This window comes from Cetorhinus maximus, chromosome 17, assembly GCF_964194155.1.
Source record: "Cetorhinus maximus chromosome 17, sCetMax3.hap1.1, whole genome shotgun sequence".
Lineage (NCBI taxonomy): Eukaryota > Metazoa > Chordata > Chondrichthyes > Lamniformes > Cetorhinidae > Cetorhinus > Cetorhinus maximus.
The window spans coordinates 34824775-34844631 of record NC_135895.1 but is presented as its reverse complement, the minus strand read 5'-3'; the positions used below and the strand labels follow the sequence as shown (position 1 = coordinate 34844631).

Here is a 19857-nt window from a genome sequence, read left to right as displayed (position 1 = left end):
TTCAAGTTTTCAACATAGATCATGAGGTGCTTCATGATTCGTCACTGCTTCTCCTGTTTAAAAAAAACACTCCTGTTCAATAAATGTTTGAGACTGACAACCCATGCATCCAGCTCGCACACGATACACTCAGGGTACTGAATAATAGGTTATTATAATATGCATGATGAGCGCAGTGTCAATTTTGGATGAAATAACAAACTAATATTGGCTGACGTGAGTTTTGAAATGCTCCATTGCACCTATCAGATTCCATCTGCGATTTAGTCCCATCAGTGGACTACCTTAATCCATACTTTTTGTTGGCCCGATCACGTGTGTGTCGAGGGCGACTCCAGGGATTAAAGGTAGCTGCAATGAGACAAGATCTAGTTGGAAAATCAACAATTCAGCAATTTTACATATTTGGGCACAGAATCTCCCTGTTTGAAAAGGAGCAATTAAATCTATCACTAGAGGGAGAGGAGTTTACATTTCCTGAAAAAATACATTAATTTGAGGGACGGAGGAGGGGGGGTAGGTGCAATATTAGGACTTTGGCATTTTGCTAGCAGCTGGGAACTAAAAAGTTCAGCAAAACCTGCACATTTCTGGTACTTCAATTTATCCCTCTCCTCAAATCCACAGAGGAGTGTCAAATTAAACTCGGTGTTCTTTCAACAAAGGTTTTCTTTTAAATTGTGTATGTAAGTCTTGGACACATGCTGATTTAAAAAAAAAACCAGGAACATTTTGGAGCCACAAACCGCTGCAGCGAAAGGTCTGGAAAAAAAGAGACAAGACATCGACTGTGGAGCAAAGACACGATCGATACAGCGGCGTTCGCGGGGGATTTGGGTTGCTGGAAGGTGCCTTTGAGCCAGGTTTTAAATACAATTATCAGTCATTATTTCAACAGCCGGGTCGCAGCTAAACACAGATCATCATGCCAGTGCAGGCGAACCGGCTGCTTCTCTCCCTGCTCTTGGCACTGTTGGGGAGGGAGAGCCTGGCATTTTCGGTGCCCAGCACTTGCGAGGCGAACGGCAGCGTGTATTATGTGGGTGAGTGGTACTTGCTGGAGTCGGATCACTGCACACAGTGCGAGTGCACCGCGGACGGCGCCGTGTGCGCCCGCACCGAATGTGTGCATCTCCCGCCAGCCTGCATCCATGTCAGCCACTACCCGAGTGACTGCTGCCCTCGCTGCGAGAAGATCGGCTGCGAGTACCGGGGAGATGTCTATGAGCTGGGACAGCAATTCCAGGTAAACGCACACCGTCAAAGTGGCAACATCAACGTTCGGAGGGAGGGAGGGGGGGTTTGCTGTGGGTGGGTAACGAACGGCAGCTAAGAAATAAGTGTTTAGGAGGGGTGGAGTGGGGAAACACATGGACATTTAATCACCATTAAATCAACTGCAACCCCTCAAGGGTCACAAAGCTCATTTTTGTCGGTCTCTCTTGTTTTCTGACTGCCCTTTCTGTCCACCACTTCCTAATGTTTCATTTTTTTTTCTCTTTCCACTTTTTTCATACACTCATTCCATTTTCCGCTCATTTTTTAACCCCTCTCTGCTCCCTTCTTTCGAAGTGACACTGTCTCTGTTCCATTCTATTTTCGTCCCACTGCTCCAAGCAGTGTTTATATTCATGTCTGGTCTTTCTGTATTTCCTAAACTCTCACAGCCCTTTGTTTGCGTCACGGTCTTGGTTTCTTGCTTTCTCCCTACTTATCTGTTTTGGGCCTTTCCCTCTCATCCATAAATGCTCTTTCTCTGTTTTTATTCCCGTTATCCTTTTGTCTTTCATTCTGTAAGTTTGTATTGGTGAGCAATCATTTTAATCCCTTGTATGCTGACACTTTAAGATTTACCTGTATTCTGTTCCAAAAAACAGTCCACAAACATTTAAAAAAACCTGCTTCTGTTAATGCCTACTACAGAAGATTATGAATCAGAGCTGTATAGATAACCGTGCACCATTATTAAAGTAAGTGCATTCTCTGAAAGAATAGTGACATTTATTGTTTTGTGTTCAGACTTAAAGGGTATCAGAAACCCAGGCTTTGCAGCTAGAAGCAATTTGACACAACACCATTGGCATCACTTCAAAAGTAATCGTTGTCTTTGAAATGCTTTGGAATGTCTCACTCTTAACCCCGCTCTGCACTGACTAACTGTCCAATTCCCTTTCCTCACCAAATTCCTTCTAGATGTTGTCATCTATATTCGTGACTATCTATCTTGCACTCTGTTTGAATGTCCCCAGTCAGACATCTATCCCTCCCACAACACCAAAATGGCTCTAACTAAAGTCATGAATGATACTTTCTGGTAACTATGACCATCACGTGTCCTAACTCTGGCGCAGCTAATCACGCCGTCCTCTTCCATTGTACAGCTCAATGGCACTACATTTGCTTTGTCCAACTCGTACTTATCCCATCACAGCCAGATATTTATAGTGATGGCTTCTCTTCCCACCCATGCACTGCCCCGTTGGGAGACCCTCAAGAATCCATCCTCTTTCTTCGCCTACATGTTACCCAATGGTGACATCTTGCGCAGACATGGAATCAATTTCCACATGTGTGCTGTTGAGATCCAGCTGTCTCTCCACCATGCTTCTTGACCCCTCCACTGCCCCTCACGTCCAATCTTGGACGAGCAGTAATTTTTTCCACTAATCATTGGAAAGATCAAATCCATTGTCTTTGGCCTCCAGAAGCCTTGGCACCGACTACACTCCCCCTTCCGAGTCAACATTGGGCATATCTGAAGTTTTTAATTGGGATTCAGACCCATACTCAAGACCTTGCCAAACACATAAAAGTAGTTACCAGCAGCAAGATGCGTCTTCCACATGGGCGTCAGGGACCTGTCTGTGCGTTAAGGTAAGTTTACTGGTCTATTGCTACCATTGTAGCCACTCCAAGTCACTTATTTTCCTAAGTTTTCATTAGAATGATTCACATTTTTGGCAAATATTATGGAGCTTCCATTCATAATATTTTGTATGACTTCAAAAACTGCATTATGAAAGGGTACTACTATATTAGGTATCTATAAATAAAAGAGAAGTACTTGCAGGAATGTTCCATTGATGTATTGAAAGGCAACAACCTAAATTGGCAAATAATCCAAGTGGAGGTACATGTACTTAGATGCCACAGCCCCTGTCTATTGTGTTCTATTGTACAGTGGTTGGCTGAGAGCAGACAGTTTGCATACAATTTTGCCTTAAATATTGTGAAGTATTACTCTGGCAACATCAGTGGACTGTTTCGGCTCAGGATGTCATAGTAGAGGGAAATCTACACAAAATATTTTCACAGACTAATCCAATATTGTACTGAATGAGCAGACATTTTCTCCAACAAGATACTGAGAAAACCAAAACCATTGTCTTTGGTCCCAGCCACTGACACCATCCCTCTCCCTGATCACTGTCCTGTCCAGAAAATTGTTTGTAACCCTTGCATCCTATTTGATCCTGAGCTGAGCTACCAACCCCATTCCGCTCAGTCACCAAAAGCGACCTACTTCCACCTCTGTAACATCACCTAACTCCACTCATCTGCTACTGAATTCCTCATTCATGGCTTTGTTACCACTAGGCTTGACTGTTACAATTGCTATCCTTGCTGGCCACTCATCCTCTACCCTACATAAACTTGAGTTTGTCCAGCACTCTGCTGTTGTATCACAACTCACACTAAGTTGCGTTCACCCATTGCCCTTTTACTTGCTGACCTACATCGGCTCCCAGTCTGAAAACACAACAATTTAAAAATTATCATTACTTTCAAATCCCTTAAGATAGCCCCTTAAAACCCACCTCTTTGGTCAAGGTTATAGTCAGCTGTCCTTATCTCCCTATGTGGTTCAGTGTTGAATTTTAAAAATTTATTCTTTCATGTCATTTGGGCTTCACAGGCTGGGCCAGCATTTATTGCCCATCCCTATTTGCCCTTGAGAAGATGGTGCTGAGCTGCCGTCTTGAACCACTGCAGTCCGTGTGTAGGTACACCCACAGTGCTGTTGGGGAGGGATTTCCAGGATTTTGGCCCAGTGACAGTGAAGGAACAGCAATATATTTCCAAGTCAGGAATGTGTGTGACTTGGAGGGGAACTTGCAGGTGGTGTTCCAATTCATCTGCTGCCTTGTCCTTCTAGGTGGTAGAGATCACAGGTTTGGACACTGTCGAAGGAGCCTTGGTGAGCTGCTGCAGTGCATACTGCTCCCACCGTGTGTCAGTGGTGGAGGGAGTGAATCTTTAAGGTGGTGGATGGTGTGCCAATCAAGCTGGCTGCTTTGTCCTGGATGATGTTGAGCCTCTTGTATTTTTGGAGCTGCACTCATCCAGGCAAGGGAGTATTCCATCACACTGCTGCCTTGGGCCTTGTAGCTGGTGGACAGGCTTTGGGGAGTCAGGAGATGAGTTACTCACCGCAGAATTCCCAGCCTCTGACCTGCTCTTGTACCCACAGTAATTATATGGCTGGTCCAGTTCAGTTTCTGGCCAATGCTAACCCCCAGGATGTTGACAATGTGGGATTCAGCAATGGTAATGTCATTGAATGTCAAAGGGAGATGGTTAGATTCATTCTTGTTAGAGATAGCTAGTGCCTGGCACTTGTGTGGCATGAATGTTACCTGCAACTTATCAGCCCAAGCCTGAATATTGTCCACGTCTTGCTGCATATGGGCACAGGCTACTTCAGTGTCTGAGGAGTCAAGAATGATGCTGAACATTGTGCAATCATCAGCGAACATCCCCACTTCTGACCTTATGATGGAAAGAAGGTCATTGATGAAGCAACTGAAGATGGTTGGGCCTAGGACACTACCCTGAGAAACGCCTGCAGTGATGTCCTGGAGCTGAGATGACTGACCTTCACCAACCACAACCATAATCCTTTGTGCTAGGTATGACTCCAACCAGTTTACCCCTGATTCCCATTTAATCCAGTTTTGTTAGGGCTTCTTGATGCCACTCTCTGTCAAATGGTGCCTTGAAGTCAAGGGCAATGTTGTACCTACACCATTCACCTCTCAAGTTCAGCTCTTTTGTCCTTGTTTGGACCTAGGCTGTAATGAGGTTACGTAGCAGAGTAGCCCTGGCGGAACCCAAACTGAGCATCAGTGAGCAGGTTATAAGTGTAACTTGATAATGCTGCTGATAATTGAGGGTACACTGATGGGGTGGTAATTGGCTGGGTTGGATTTGTCCTACATTTGTGGACAGGACATAACTGGGCAATTTTCTGCATTGCCAGTGTTATAGCTGTACTCAAACAGCTTGGCGGGGAGCATGGCTAGTTCTGGAGCACAAGTCTTCAGCACTATTGTTGTAATGTTTTGAGGGCCCGTTGCTTTTGCTGTATCCAATGTCTTCAACCGTCACTTGATCAAATTGGCAGAAGACTGGCATCTGTGATGCTGGGAACCTCAGGAGCAGGCCAAGGTGGATCATCAGTCCTTCTGGCTGAAGATGGTTGCACTGATATGTTGGGCTCCCCCATCATTGACCCTCCTCCCGCAGTGAGTTATTTAATTGTCCATCACCATACATGACTGGGTGTGGCAGGAGTGCAGAACTTAAATCTGACCAGTTGGTGGTGGGATCGCTTAGCTTTGTCTATAGAATGTTGCTTCCACTGTTTGGCATGCAAGTAGTCCTGTGTTGTAGCTTCACCAGGTTGACACCTCATTTTTAGGTATGCTTGGTGCTGCTTCTGGCATGCTGGCCTGTACTCTTCATTCAACCAGGGTTGATCCCACAGTTTGATGGTCATGGTAGTGCGGGGGATATGCTGGGCTATGTGGTTACAGATTGTGGTTGAATACAATTCTGCTGCTGCTGATGGCCCACAGCACCTCATGGATGCCCAGTTTTGAGTTGCTAGATCTGTTTGAAATTTATCCCATTTAGCACCGTGGTAGTGCCACACAACATGATGGAGGGGATTCTCAATGTCAAGTTAATGCTCCTGTGCAGCGTCTTGGGACATTTCATTACCTTAAAGGTCCTGCAAGTTGTTGAAGCATAATTCGGGGGAAGACTGAGAGGCATCAAAAAGATAAATTAATTCAACTTATATAGCACCTGTTTTGTAACTTCAAATGTAAATGCATTGGCTAAGTTAAAATGGCAGCCTATTTATGCACAGCAACAATGTAGGGCCCTATGAGGTAGCAACACTGGACTGGAAATGTGCCATTAATTGTTCAAAGTGTTGACACACTTGTACTGCATTTGCCAATTATATAACGAGAAAATGGCTCCTGGCTCAGTGCAGGAAAAATCTTTGGCAGCTGGGAATGGCCAGTAGCAGGGGTGGGTGATGAATATAGGAACAGGAGTATGCCATTCATCCCCTCGATCCTGTTCCACTATTCAGTGAGATCATGGCTGATCTGCAATCTAACTCCATATACCAACCTTTGCCCCTTTTCCCTTAATGCCCTTGGTTAACAAAAATATCAGCCCCAGATTCAAAATTAACAATCTGCTGAGCATCAGTTGGCATTTACAGAAGAGAGAATCACAGAATCTCTACAGTGCAGAAGGAGGCCATTCGGCCCATCGAGTCTGCACTGGCTCTCTGAAAAAGCTTTTTATCCCTGTAACCTTGCACACCCTCTCTTTTTGAATAGCAGTCCAATTCCCTTTTGAATACCTCAATAAAACCTTCACCACCCTTTCAGGAAGTTCATTCTAGAAGTTTGAAAAACCTTTTCTTCACATTTACTCCTTTTGCCAATTATTTTGAATCTGTGCCCTCTAATTCTTGATGCTATCGAGCGGGAACAGTTTCTCACTATTTACCCTATCCATACACCTCAGGATCTTGAATACAAACATTCAAACAAGGAGCAGGAGTAGGTCATTTGGCCACTCGAACCTGCTGCGCCATTTAATAAGATCATGGCTGATCTGATAGTAACCTCAAATCTGCATCCCACCTGCCCTCAATAACCTATCACCCCCTTGGTTACTAAGAATCTATCCACCTCTACCTTAAAAATATTCAAAGACTCTGCTTCCACTGCCTCTTCAAGAAGAGAGCTCCAAAGACTCACGACCCTCAGAGAAAAATTTCGCCTCATCTCCGTGGTAAATGAACGATCCCTTATTTTTAAACAGTGACCTCTAGTTCTAGATTCGCTCACAAGAGGAAACATCCTCTCCACATCCACCCTGTCAAGACCCTTCAGGATCTTATATGTTGCAATCAAATCGCCCCTTACTCTAAGCTCCAGTGGATACAAGCCTAACCTGTCCAATCTTTCCTCATAGGACAACTTGCCCATTCCAGGTATTAGTCTGGTAAATTTTCTCTGAACTGCTTCCAATGCATTTACATCCTTCCTTAAATAAGGTGACCAATACTGTACACAGTATTCCAAATGTGGTCTCACTAGTGCTTTGTATAAGTGAAGCATAATCTGCCTACTTTTGTATTTAATTTCCCTCGCAATAAATTATAGCATACCATTAGCTTTCCTAATTACTTGCTGTATACTAGCCTTTTGCAATTCATGCACTAAGACACCCAGATCTCAGAGCTCTGCAATCTCTCACCATTTAGATAACATACTTCTCTTTTATTCTTCCTGCCAAAATGGACAATTTCACATTTTCCCACATTATACTCCATTTGCCAGGTCTTTGCCCACTCACTTAACCTATCTATATCTTTTTGTAGCTTCCTTATGTCCTCTTCACAACTTACTTTCCTATCTATCTTTTTGTCATCAGCAAATTTGGCAACCATCCCATCCATCCTTTCATCCAAGTCATTTATATAAATGTAAACAGTTGAGGTCCTATCACGATCCCTGTGACACACCACTCATTACATCTTACCAACCTGAAAAAGACCCATTTATGCCTACTCCCTGTTTCCTGTTAGCCATCCAATCTTCTATCCATGCTAATATGTTACCCCCTATACCATGAGCTTCTATTTTCCGCAATAACCTTTGATGTGGCACCTTATCAAATGCCTTCTGGAAATCTAAGTACAGTACATCCACCGGTTCCTCTTTATCCACAGCACGTTACTTCCTCAAAGCACTCCAATAAGTTGGGTTAAATATGATCTCCCTTTCACAAAACCATGTTGACTCTGCCTGATTAACTTGAACTTATCCAAGTGCCATGCTATAGCTTCTTTAATAATAGCTTCAAACATTTTCCCTATGGCAGATGTTAAGCTGGCTTGTAGTTTCCTGCTTTCTGTCTCCCTCCCTTTTTGAATAATGGTGTTACATTTGCTATCTTCCAATCTAATGGGACCTTCCCTGAATCTAGGGAATTTCGGAAAATTAAAACCAATGCATCAACTATCTCACTTGCCACTTTTAAGACCCTAGATGAAGTCCATCAGGACCCAGGTACTTGTCAGCTCACAGTTTACTCAGTATCACTTCTATGATGATTGTAATTTTCCTGAGTTCCTCCCTCCCTTCCATTTCCTGATTTATAGCTGCTTCTGGGATGTTACTTGTATCCTCTATAATGAAGACTGATGCAAAATACCTGATCAATTCATATGTCATTTCCTTGTTTTCCATTATCAATTCTCCAGACTCACTTTCTATAGGACCAACACCCACTTTGTTAACTCGTTTCTTTTAAAAATATTTATAGAAACTCTTACTATCTGTTTTTATATTTTTGGCTATCTTTCTCTCATACTCTAATTTTTTCTTCCTTATTAATCTTTTAGACATCCTTTGCTGCTCCTTATATTCTGTCCAATCTTCTGGCCTTCCACCTATCTTTGCATAATTATATATTTTTTCTTTAAATTTGATACTATCTTTAACCTTTCTAGTTAACCATGGATGGTGGGTCCATCCCTTGGACTTTTTCCTTCTTCGTTGGAATGTATCTGTTTCATGTATTCTGATGTATCCCTTAAAATGTTTGTCACTGCACCTCTATTGACCTATTCGCTTAACCTAATTTGCCAATTCACTCTAGCCAGTTCTGCTTTCATGCCCTCATAATTGCCCTTATTTAAGTTTAAAAACAGCCTCGGACCCACTCCTCTCTCCCTCAAATTGAATGTAAAATTCAATCATATTCTGGTTGCTGCTGCCTACGGATGCCTTCACATCATTAATTAATCCCATCTCATTGCACAATACCAGGTCTAGTGTAGCCTGCCCTCTGGTTGGCTTCAGAACATACTGTTCTAAGAAACTATCCTGGAAAAAATTCTATGAACTCCTCATCTAAGCTACCTTTGCCCATCTGACTTTTCCAGTCTATATGTAGATTAAAATCTCCCATGATTATCGCTGTGCCTTTCTGACAAGCTCCTATTATTTCTTCCTTTATGCTCCATCCTACCATGTGGTTACTATTAGGGGGCTTGTACATGACTCTCACAAGTCACTTCGTGCCTTTACCATTTCTCATCTCTACCCAAACTATTTCCACATCCTGGTTTCCTGAACTTGGGTCATTCCTCACTATTGTGCTAATACCATCATTAACTAACAGAGCCACCCCTCCACCTTTTACTTGATTCCTGTCCTTCCTAAATGTCCTGTACCTTTTAATATTCATGTCCTCCTGCAGCCATGTCTCTGTAATCAAATCGTACTTATTTATTTCTATGTGATTTCTCAGTTCATCTGTTTTGATTCGAATGCTTCGTGCATTCAGATGCAGAGCTTTAGTTTTATCCTTTTATTCTAGTCTCATCTGTTGATTTACTATTAGATTTGTACTCTCTATCCCTTCCTGTCATGGTCTGTTTTTCATTTCCTGTAATAATACCTTTCTCTTTTGCCTTGTCTCTACTCCTTGATTTATCACATCTCCCAAATTTGTACCCTTGCTCCCACTACTTAGTTTTCAACCCTCTCTACTGCCCTAATTATGCGGTTCCCAAGAACACTGGTCCCAGCATGGTTCAGGTGTAGACTATCCCAATGATACAGATCCCACTTTCCCCAGTATTGGTGCCAGTGCCCCACAAACTGGAACCCACTTCTCCCACACCAAGCTTTGACCCACGCATTCATCCCCCTAATCTGATTTGTCCTATTCCAATTTGCACATGGCTCAGGTAATAATCCAGAGATTATGACCTTTGAGGTTCTGCTTCTTAGTTTGGTGCCAAGCTCCTCATACTGACTATGCAGAACTTCCTTCTTTGTTCTGCCTATGTTGTTGGTACCAACATGGACCATGATGACTTGGTCCTCCCCTCCCACTGCAAATTCCTCTCAGCCCCGAACTGATGTCCCGAACCCTGGCACTGGGAGGCAACACAGACATCTGGACTCATGCTCTTTGCTGCAGAGAATGGTGTCAATCCCTCTGACTATACTGTTCCCTACTACCACTACATTCCTTTTAACTCCCCCTGCTTGAATGGTTTCCTGTACCATGGTGCCATGGCCAGTTAGCTCATCCACCCTGCAGCCGCACTCTCATCCAGACAAGCTGAAAAAACCTCTAATCTGTCGGACAATTGCAAGGTTGGGCAATGCTCCTGCCCTCTTGGTCCCCTTACCTGCCTCTATTGCAGTCACACCCTCCTGTCCCTGACCACTGACCAAATCAGAAGACTCTATCCTAAGGGGTGTGACTGCCTCCTGGAATAAAGTGTCCAGGTAACTTTCCCCCTCCTTGATATGCTGCAGTGTCTGCAGCTCAACCTACAGCTCAATACCTTAGGGTTGAAGTTCCTGCAGCCACAAGCACTTTCTGGAGATGTATTTGCCCTGGTTCACTCTGGTATTCAGAAGCTCCCAAATCCTGCAATCACTCACATCACCTGCCCTGCCATCTCCCATTTGTGTTAATTAATAATTGCTGATTAATTATAATTAATAAAGCCTACACCTCACAATAGGTTTCAGCACTGCCAGTAAATTTTACAATACTGATAGAATAATGCAGTGCTCACATACTGATAAAACCAATATTACCAGTTATTGGCTTACCTGCTCCTTCTGCTGCACCAAAGTGGAAATCAAACGCTGGAGATTGTAAAAAAAAAGGAGAAAAAAAAGCACCTCCTCTCCACCCTTCACCGAACTCCCCACTCAGTACCTCCTCCCTACCCTTCACCAAACTCCCCACTCAGCACCTCCTCCCTACCCTTCACTGAACTCCCCACTCAGCACCTCCTCCCTACCCTTCACCGAACTCCGCACTCAGCACCTCCTCCCTACCCTTCACCGAACTCCCCACTCAGCACCTCCTCCCCACTCAGCACCTCCTCCCTACCCTTCACTGAACTCCCCACTCAGCACCTCCTCCCCACCCTTCACCAAACTCCCCACTCAGCATCTCCTCCCCACCCTTCACCAAACTCCCCACTCAGCACCTCCTCCCCACCCTTCACTGAACTCCCCACTCAGCACCTCCTCCCTACCCTTCACCGAACTCCGCACTCAGCACCTCCTCCCTACCCTTCACCGAACTCCGCACTCAGCACCTCCTCCCTACCCTTCACCAAACTCCCCACTCAGCACCTCCTCCCTACCCTTCACCAAACTCCCCACTCAGCACCTCCTCCCCACCCTTCACCAAACTCCCCACTCAGCACCTCCTCCCCACTCAGTACCTCCTCCCCACCCTTCACCGAACTCCCCACTCAGCACCTCCTCCCTACCCTTCACCGAACTCCCCACTCAGCACCTCCTCCCTACCCTTCACCCAACTCCCCACTCAGCACCTCTTCCCTACCCTTCACCAAACTCCCCACTCAGCACCTCCTCCCTACCCTTCACCAAACTCCCCACTCAGCACCTCCTCCCCACCCTTCACCAAACTCCCCACTCAGCAGGTCAGAATTTGACTGTTACTCCAAAATTGAACTTGAAAAAGATTTACCAATTGAATTCCCACTTTGAACCAAATTCCCTAATATACTCACTCAGTCTCTGTCTCACTCAGGCCAAAATTTCCCCTCACTGACCGTAAGACTCTTACTCTATCAAGTCTCCTCTCAGCCTTCTTTTCTCCAAGGAAAACTGTCTGAACCTCTCCAAACTATCCTAATAGTTACAGTTCTTTGTCCTTGGAAGCATTCTTGTGAATCTCCTCTGTACCTTCTCCAATGCCTTCACAGCCTTAGAAGCATAGAAAATAGAAGCAGGAGTAGGTCATTAAGCACTTCGAGCCTGCTCCGCCATTCAATATGATCATGGCTGATCCTCTATCTCAAGCCATACTCCCGCTCTCTCCCAAAACCACGTGACGCCTTTGGAGTCTAGAAATCTTTCTATTTCCTTCTTAAATATATTCAGTGACTTGGACTCCATAGCCCTCTGTGGTATTCCACAGGTTCACCACCCTCTGAGTGAAGAAGTTTCTCTTCATCTCAGCCCTAAATGGCCTACCCCTTATCCTGAGATTGTGATCCCTTGTAAAAAAAAAGGTGCCCAGAACTGGATGCAGTACTCTAGGTGAGGCCTAACTAGTGTCTTATAGTTCCAAACTTCTACCATCCTTTGCGGTAGAATTATTTCTTAATTTTACTCCTGAAAGGTCTGATTATCAGATTACTTGCCTGGCCCTGATCTCACCACAGGGCCTGCATTCAGTCTTGTGAAGCATGATATTGCTGCATTTACTTGGCTTACTGGATGCCACACAAAAGCTGGGGCAGCAGCAGGAACTCCTGGCTTAAAATTGGAGTTAAACCATTGAAGAGTGAAATCAGGAAGCACCTATTTATACAAAAGGTGGTGGAAATCTGGAGCTTTGATTTCCCAGAAGTCTGTGGATCCTGGGTCAGTTCAAACTTTCAGGACAGAGTTTGATATGAAGTTGAGATACTAATCTGCTATGATTGAATTGAGTGGTAGAACAGGATTGAGGGGCTGATTAGCCATCTTCTGTTCCTGTGTCCCTTATAAGCCGTTAATTCTTTTATGAGAAATTGCTTGCACAGCCTTCGTGCCAGTAAATCATTTCCTGTTTGTATTTCAGCCATCAGAGTGTGAACAATGTACCTGTGATATGGATGGAATTGCACGCTGTCTAGTCGCTGATTGTGCTCCACCCTCATGTGTTAATCCAGTGTATGAGAAAGGAAAGTGTTGCCCAGAGTGCAAGGATGGTAAGATTTTAAAATTGGTGCAGATCACAGAATGGGTAGACATTGATAATTTTAATTGTCCTACTTTTCCTATTTGAAGTGGCAGTTATGTTATGACTCAAAACAATTCCCAATACTGCAGAAATATCTTAATATGAGAGAAAGGCCCTTCCAATCCTAGAGTAGACCATTTTAGAAGGACTTTATTGTTTGCTTTTCACCACAAATTCCAGCTGTCTTTGGCTGATATCGTCCTGTGCAACTGCAGGCAATGTAACACCTGTCCATTGACATGATCCCACACCATGGTCCAGGACACAAAATGTTCCTCCTATCTGACAGAACTTTAGGTAAAATGCAGTATACTGTCTGTACTGCTCATGAAGCCATCGTCTTTAACCTGGGGAGATCAAACACAGATTAGGATCTGCTTTGTTAAACACTTCGTTTTAACACTTCCATTTTACCCACAATGTGAACCTGAGCTGACTTTGATCTGACACTTTAAATCCTCTTTCCCTACCACACCTCCCACCTTAATCTCTATGGGCCGGACATTTGCCACAGAGGCGAGAAGCTGTAGTCAGGAAATCTCTGGACTCAGCAGACCCATCTCCATTGGAAGAGCCCCTGCAGGCCCGGTGGTGGGTGTGATCAAGCTGGGCTTGATGCCCCCAAAGGCAGTTCAGAGGCGGGCAAGTGCTGAGGTGGGCTGGTTAGAAGGCCCGTTCCTTTTCTCTGAGATTTCGGCTCAGTTTTGTAAAAGCCTGTCGTGCCCTCTAACCCTCTCCCATTACCCACCTCTCCCCAACCCCCCCAAGCCATCTTCATCTCCACTCACCCAGTATTCACTATGGGTAGACCTCGGAAACCATGTGGAGATGAAAAAACAAACTTCTAAGAGCTCTCTCACTCATACAGACTTGATATTGAAAAATAAACTCATTCATGAAAGCTTTTCAATATTTTAAATCCCCTGAAGTGGTCAATCTGTTACAAAACAAACTTCTTTTCAGTAGCCACATCATGAACAGCTAATCCTTTATTAGCCTCTTAAAATGTCAATCAAAATTTGAAACCTCTCCCCCGCTGAGATGTGGTCTTGGGGATTTTGAAAACCAGCCAAACATTCATAATGGGCTGAACTGCAATAACAACCCTTTGGAAATGTCAACAGTGAAATCTATGAAAGTGCAGGAACAGATGGCAATTATTTTTTCTAACCTACACCAAATAACCTGTCAACCAGCGCACTCCTGCAGTGCTTTTGTTTTTATTACTCTTGACAGCTGCAGCTTGTTTTTTTCATATTTAAAGGAATGGGGATTTAATAAGTTCAGATCATGACACTTAAACAGAACTTATCCACCCTTTAAGAGTGTTTACATATCCTCCATCAATTCATGACTCCCACACCAGCGCGAATGTCTTCGACTCTGAGCTAGAGTTGGAACCAGGCCTAGATCTGAGGCACTTGCCTTGATAGTTACCCAGGAAATGTTACACAGTTTAAAACCTGGTCTAACACTTGAGTAACTCCACAACTGAACTCCCACCCCCCCCCCCCAAACCCTGAATACATTCCCCCCACCTCACCAACCAGACCCGATTTCCCCCCCCCAACCAACCGACTATCCCCTTGACCATCTAACTACCCCCCATCTAGACCGGACTACTCCCCCGACCCGACTATTTCTGTGACAGCCGGAATCAGAAGATACCAGAAAAAGTGCGCAGCAGAGTCGGGTTGGGAGAATCTTCATGCACCACTCGGAAGATTCAGGCCATAGACTTAGTAATGTCAAACATTGCCCCCTTTCCTCTAGAGCAGAGGATACTGGTGATGTGAATGGTCAGTGGAAGAGGTTGGGTTGGCACTTGGGATGGAGACTATTTTCCAGAAGACAGTGCTGGTGGGGTGGGTGATTGAGTGGGGGGGGGGGGTGGTGGTGGGGGGTTGCAGAGAAAGATGGGTCTGCCTCCTTGGTGTTGAGCTGTTGGTTTTTTTTTTCGGTGGGGGGGTGCAATTGACAGCTTGCCAGAATATCTACTTTAATTACAGACTTGTTTGATAGGCTATGGGTCCAATTTCTCCCTTTTTTTGACCTGTTAACTTATCCTTATCTATTCATAAGTTATTTTCTTTCTTTGATGCCTCTAATGCTTTTCTGTATTGCCTGATTGAAGCAATCCTGCTTCACAATCCCCGGCTTTACAGAAATTTCACCAGCTCTCTGTGCTTGGAGTACCTTCTTCTATTTTTTCCTCACCTCCTGTTTTTCTTACTGATTCTATTAAAATGCTTGCTTATCATTCATTTTTCAGTGCCAAAAAAATGCCCTGCCCGAAATGTTAACCTGTCCACAGATGCTGACTGATCTTTCTTTTATTTCCCTCCAGTTTCCTTCTTGTGTTTTTGTGGCTTTGATAGAATTCTTTAATAGTTATAACCTGATAACTTTGTCCAACCATCTCCAATTTATAAATTAAACCTTAGTAACTTGAATTAAACACTAAGATTTGTACTCGAAATGTCGACTCTGTTTTTCCCTCCACAGACGCTATCAGACCTGCTGAGTTTTTCCAGCATTTTCTGTTTTTCTCTGAGTAACTTGAACTTTTTTTTCCCCCGCTGTGTAATTTTGAAGGTCCAAATTGTTACAGCGACTTCACTCAAAGTCAGGTGATCCCAGGAGGGACCACTGTGTGGATTGACAACTGCACCTACTGCCACTGCCATGATGGTCAGGACGTTGGATACTGGGAAGGCAATCGTGTAGCCAAGTGTGTGATGGTTCCTCATTGCATTTTAAATGATGATCACAATTAATAAACACAAGATTGTGGACAAAGTTGATACTTCTGCATCTCCTCAGTTCTCTGGTGCATACCGCTGGGCAGGATATTTAGTCACTGATGCTAAAAAAAAAAGCCATGAATCTATTGTTGTAAACTGAAATTTAATGAGGTAGACAACTTTGTACAATAATAACCTTTCCCCTTATGATAGTTCCAAAGATTGTGCCCTATTTCCTTAGACCTCATGGTCTTCAGGTAAGGTTCCTTTTTATAACATGGCACATTTACATAAAGTAGGAACTGCTCAGTGCATTACACTGGTGATGGTACCAGGAGGAAGAAAAATAAATTACCACTGAATGTAAGGTTAATAACACACTGTTTGTATAAATGGATTTCATTGGTCATATGTTCTGTTGCTTAGAAAGAATGTGAGCAGTAAATTCTGTTGGGATGGTTGTGACTATTCATAACTTATTCTGCATAAGCATTGCAATGGGAGATCCACTAGTATCTTAAATGCCATCAAGAGTTGTATGGGAATTTCCCCTTCTCCAACAAATGACAATTTGATTCCTCCAGCAGGGTGGTCCTTCTCAATAATCCAGCCATGGTGGGAAAAAAATAGGCCCACAGCTGGAACCAGGAAGGCATTAACTTTGCATCTGCAGTTAAATATGTTGTCACTTTGAAGCCAAAGGAATTATTTTTTAAACTCCAAAATCATTTTTCCTGTCAGTGGCCAAGTATTTCGCTTCAGTATTTAGAGTGAAAAATTTAGGAGCATACAAACCATGATGGGCAGAAAAAGATCCAATGGTCCACACAGCCTGTTCCACAGAACTATGATGCCCAGCGCATCACAATATATACACTCCCCATTTTACCCAAAAGTTATGTAATCTCCTGGGAGAAGCAAAAAAAAATCTAAGCCAATTAGGGGAAAAAAATCTGGAAGGTTTCTCTCTGTGTCCCCCTTAGATGATCAAAATTAGTCGAGGAGACCAATCTGGCCCTGATTAATGTTATACAGTAACTACCTTGCGTACAAGGTATTCTCTGGATAGAAACAGGTCCAGCTCTTGCTTGAAGGAATTCAACAAATCAGTGCACAAGCCAGCAGCTGATTCGAAAAGCCCACTATTCCATTGGAAAAGAACTACCTCTTAACATCTAACCTGGTCTGTCCTTACATAACTTGGGATTGTGATCCATGACCCCCTCTGACATATTTAGTTGAAAGTCCTGCCTAGATAAATAACAAATTCCAAATTGATTGGAGTTTCATCCAGATATGATGGGTTGGTGTTCAAATTGATCACTTTTTGTTTCACTCACGAAGGGGAGTGATCTATACAGTACCTGATTTTCATTCCAAACTGAAAAGAGGCTTATGCTCCAGCAACTGTGTAGTTACTGATTTGAGACCATTGCAAAGTTCCTCCTGTCAATCGTTATTTCAGTTGAAGTCAAAGTTAGCACTAATTGAGGTCTGTGCATCTTTTCAGTCAACTACTGAATTAACAATGGGCATCCAGTACTGATTAACATAGTAGATCACCCATCACAGTCATCATAGTGATAACATTTAGAAACAGAAGGTTTATGGCACAAAGGTGTCATATTGTACCATCTACAAGATGCACTGCAGGAATTCTCCAAGGCTCCTTCGACAGCACCTCCCAAACCCATGATCACTATCATCTAGAAGGATAAGGGCAGCAGATAGATGGGAACACCACCATCTAGAAGTTCCCTTCCAAGACATTCACCACCCTGACTTGGAAATATGTCACCATTCCTTCACTGTTGCTGGGTCAAAATCCTGGAATTCCCTTCCTAACAGCACACTGGGAGTACCCATGCCACATGGACTGCAGCGGTTCAAGAAGGCAGCTCGCCACCACCTTCTCAAGGGCTACTAGGGATGGGTGATAAATGCTGGCCCAGCCAGTGAAGCCCACATCCCATTAATGAATAGAATAAAATTTGGCCTATCGTGCCTGTGCCAGCCAAAAAAGTGTTATCAAGCCTTATACCACTTTCTAGTTTTTGTTTAATAGCCCTGCAGGTTACAGCACTTCAAGTGCATATTCAAATATTTTTTTAAATGCGATGAGGGTATCTGCCACTATCACCCTTTCAGACAGTCTGTTCTAAACCCCTGCCACCCTCTGGATGAAAACATTTCTCAACTCCTCTCTAATCCTGCCACCAATTACATTAAATCTGTGCTCTGGGTTAGTGACTTCTCTGCTAATGGATATAGGTCTTTCCTATCCACTCCAGCTAGGCCCCTTACAACTTTATACACTTTAATTAAATATCCTCTCAGCCTCCTTTGTTCCAAAGAAAACAACCCCAGCCTATCCAATATTTCCTCAAAGCTGAAATTCTCCATTCCTGGCAACATCCTCATAAATCTCCTCTGTACCCTCTCTGCTGTGATCACATCCTTCCTGTAAAAGTTTATGAACTATATGGTTGGATGGTAAAGTACATGTATATGGGTTTGGTGTTTATTAATAGGTTCTTAGGGAATTTGAACCAGTAGAAATTTGCAATAATATAGTACTATGGGTGCATTTTGTAGGTAATGCAGACTATATGCAAGACTTTACTGTGAAGTTACTCAGTGGTAATCCAGGGTCAGGAAGCACTATTCCCTATAAACTAGGGAATAGTGCATGGGGTGAATGTGAAGTAGAACAGTCCAGTGGGAAATGAAACAGGAGTCAAGGAGCAGGCTGACATAGGAATAGGAACAAGGTAGGAATTGTGTATGCCATGAGTTGAAGAAGGGATGAAGAGAAATCCGATTCTTACTACCTGGAAACTGGGAGCATCAAAGTCTGAGGCATGAAGTAAGCAGAAGCATTCCTGGGAAGAAAAGTGAGAAAGAACTTGTGTTTATAGAGCACCTGCCACAAACTTGGGATATCTAAAAGTGCTTAATAAACCAATTCATTATTATGAAACATTGGCACTGTTGCTATGTGGGGAAATGCAGCAATTTGCCCACAGCAAAATCCTACAAAGAACAGTGAGATAACCAGTTATTTTTTGTTTGGTACTATTAGATGAAGGATAAATGTTAGGCGTGGCAATGAGAAAAGTCCCCTGCTTTTTTGTGAATAGTACCAGGATAGTTTGCATCCACTTTTAGAGGTGGATAGTGCTGCTATTTAATAACTTCTCAGTACTGCACTGAAGCGTCAGTCTACATCTCTCACTCAAGTACATGGAGTGAGTATGAACCTGCAACCTTATGACTCAGAGGCAAGAGTGTCAAGCTGACACCAATGGAGATAGTTCTAGGCTGAGGGAGTCATTGGGTTGAACCTGGAATAAGGCTGGTGAGAGGAACAGGGTTGGTTCCATGTAATAATTAGCATGTTTACACTGTTGCTTATATGTTATGTTGCTTATATAGTTATGCATATTGTTTTTCCTGTCAGAATTCTCCAATTAGTTGTCTAAAAGTAAATGCTTTTATTGGTTTTATACAAAGAAAACTCACAGCAATCTTCAGAGGTAGTTTACCTTCTGCTTGAATGTTTTCATGCAAAATTACTGATAGCTTATTCATGCAAAATTAGCTGATGCAGTCACAACAATGGGAGGCCCATTGGAAAGAAAGTTACAGCTAGATGAAGGGATTCACTGGTTCTGATAATGACCATCAATTCTTTCCCAATGCTGCACAGCAAGGGGACAGGGCTTACAAACACTTCATTCCAAGTAGCCAGTCCTTCTGGCAATTATGCATTAAAACATTCCTGGTGTGTATTGTATTGACCCTCTACCCTAAAATGTGGAATGTTCATTGGACTTAGAATGGAGGCAGTCTTTCATTGTAACTGGGAATTGTAGTCCATAGTTTGCTAGCAGAGAGTGACACTGCCACATTCTATAATTCCACTCTTTCCTGGTTAAGCATCTTAACACAGGGTAGGTAGTAGCCAACAGTCATTGCTGCTGAAAGCTCCATGAATCCT

General features: G+C 43.4%; 1 protein-coding gene across 1 annotated transcript; it reads left to right on the top strand.

Annotated features, from left to right (window-relative positions):
- The first annotated feature begins 378 nt into the window (after positions 1–378).
- On the top strand, positions 379–18191 carry LOC144692308 (von Willebrand factor C domain-containing protein 2-like). Its single transcript, XM_078560960.1, has 3 exons — positions 379–1246; positions 12952–13081; positions 15709–18191. Exons 1-3 carry the CDS (start codon positions 926–928, stop codon positions 15888–15890), a joined length of 633 nt encoding a protein of 210 aa, XP_078417086.1. The 5' UTR covers positions 379–925; the 3' UTR covers positions 15891–18191.
- The last annotated feature ends 1666 nt before the right edge of the window (positions 18192–19857 follow it).

Excerpts from the sequence above, each read along its gene's own strand:
- LOC144692308 (XM_078560960.1), top strand. The coding sequence starts at position 926 with ATGCCAGTGCAGGCGAACCGGCTGCTTCTCTCCCTGCTCTTGGCACTG. Across the intron at positions 1,247-12,951 it reads AGCTGGGACAGCAATTCCAG|CCATCAGAGTGTGAACAATG; the intron begins GTAAACGCACAC and ends TTTGTATTTCAG. Across the intron at positions 13,082-15,708 it reads TTGCCCAGAGTGCAAGGATG|GTCCAAATTGTTACAGCGAC; the intron begins GTAAGATTTTAA and ends GTAATTTTGAAG.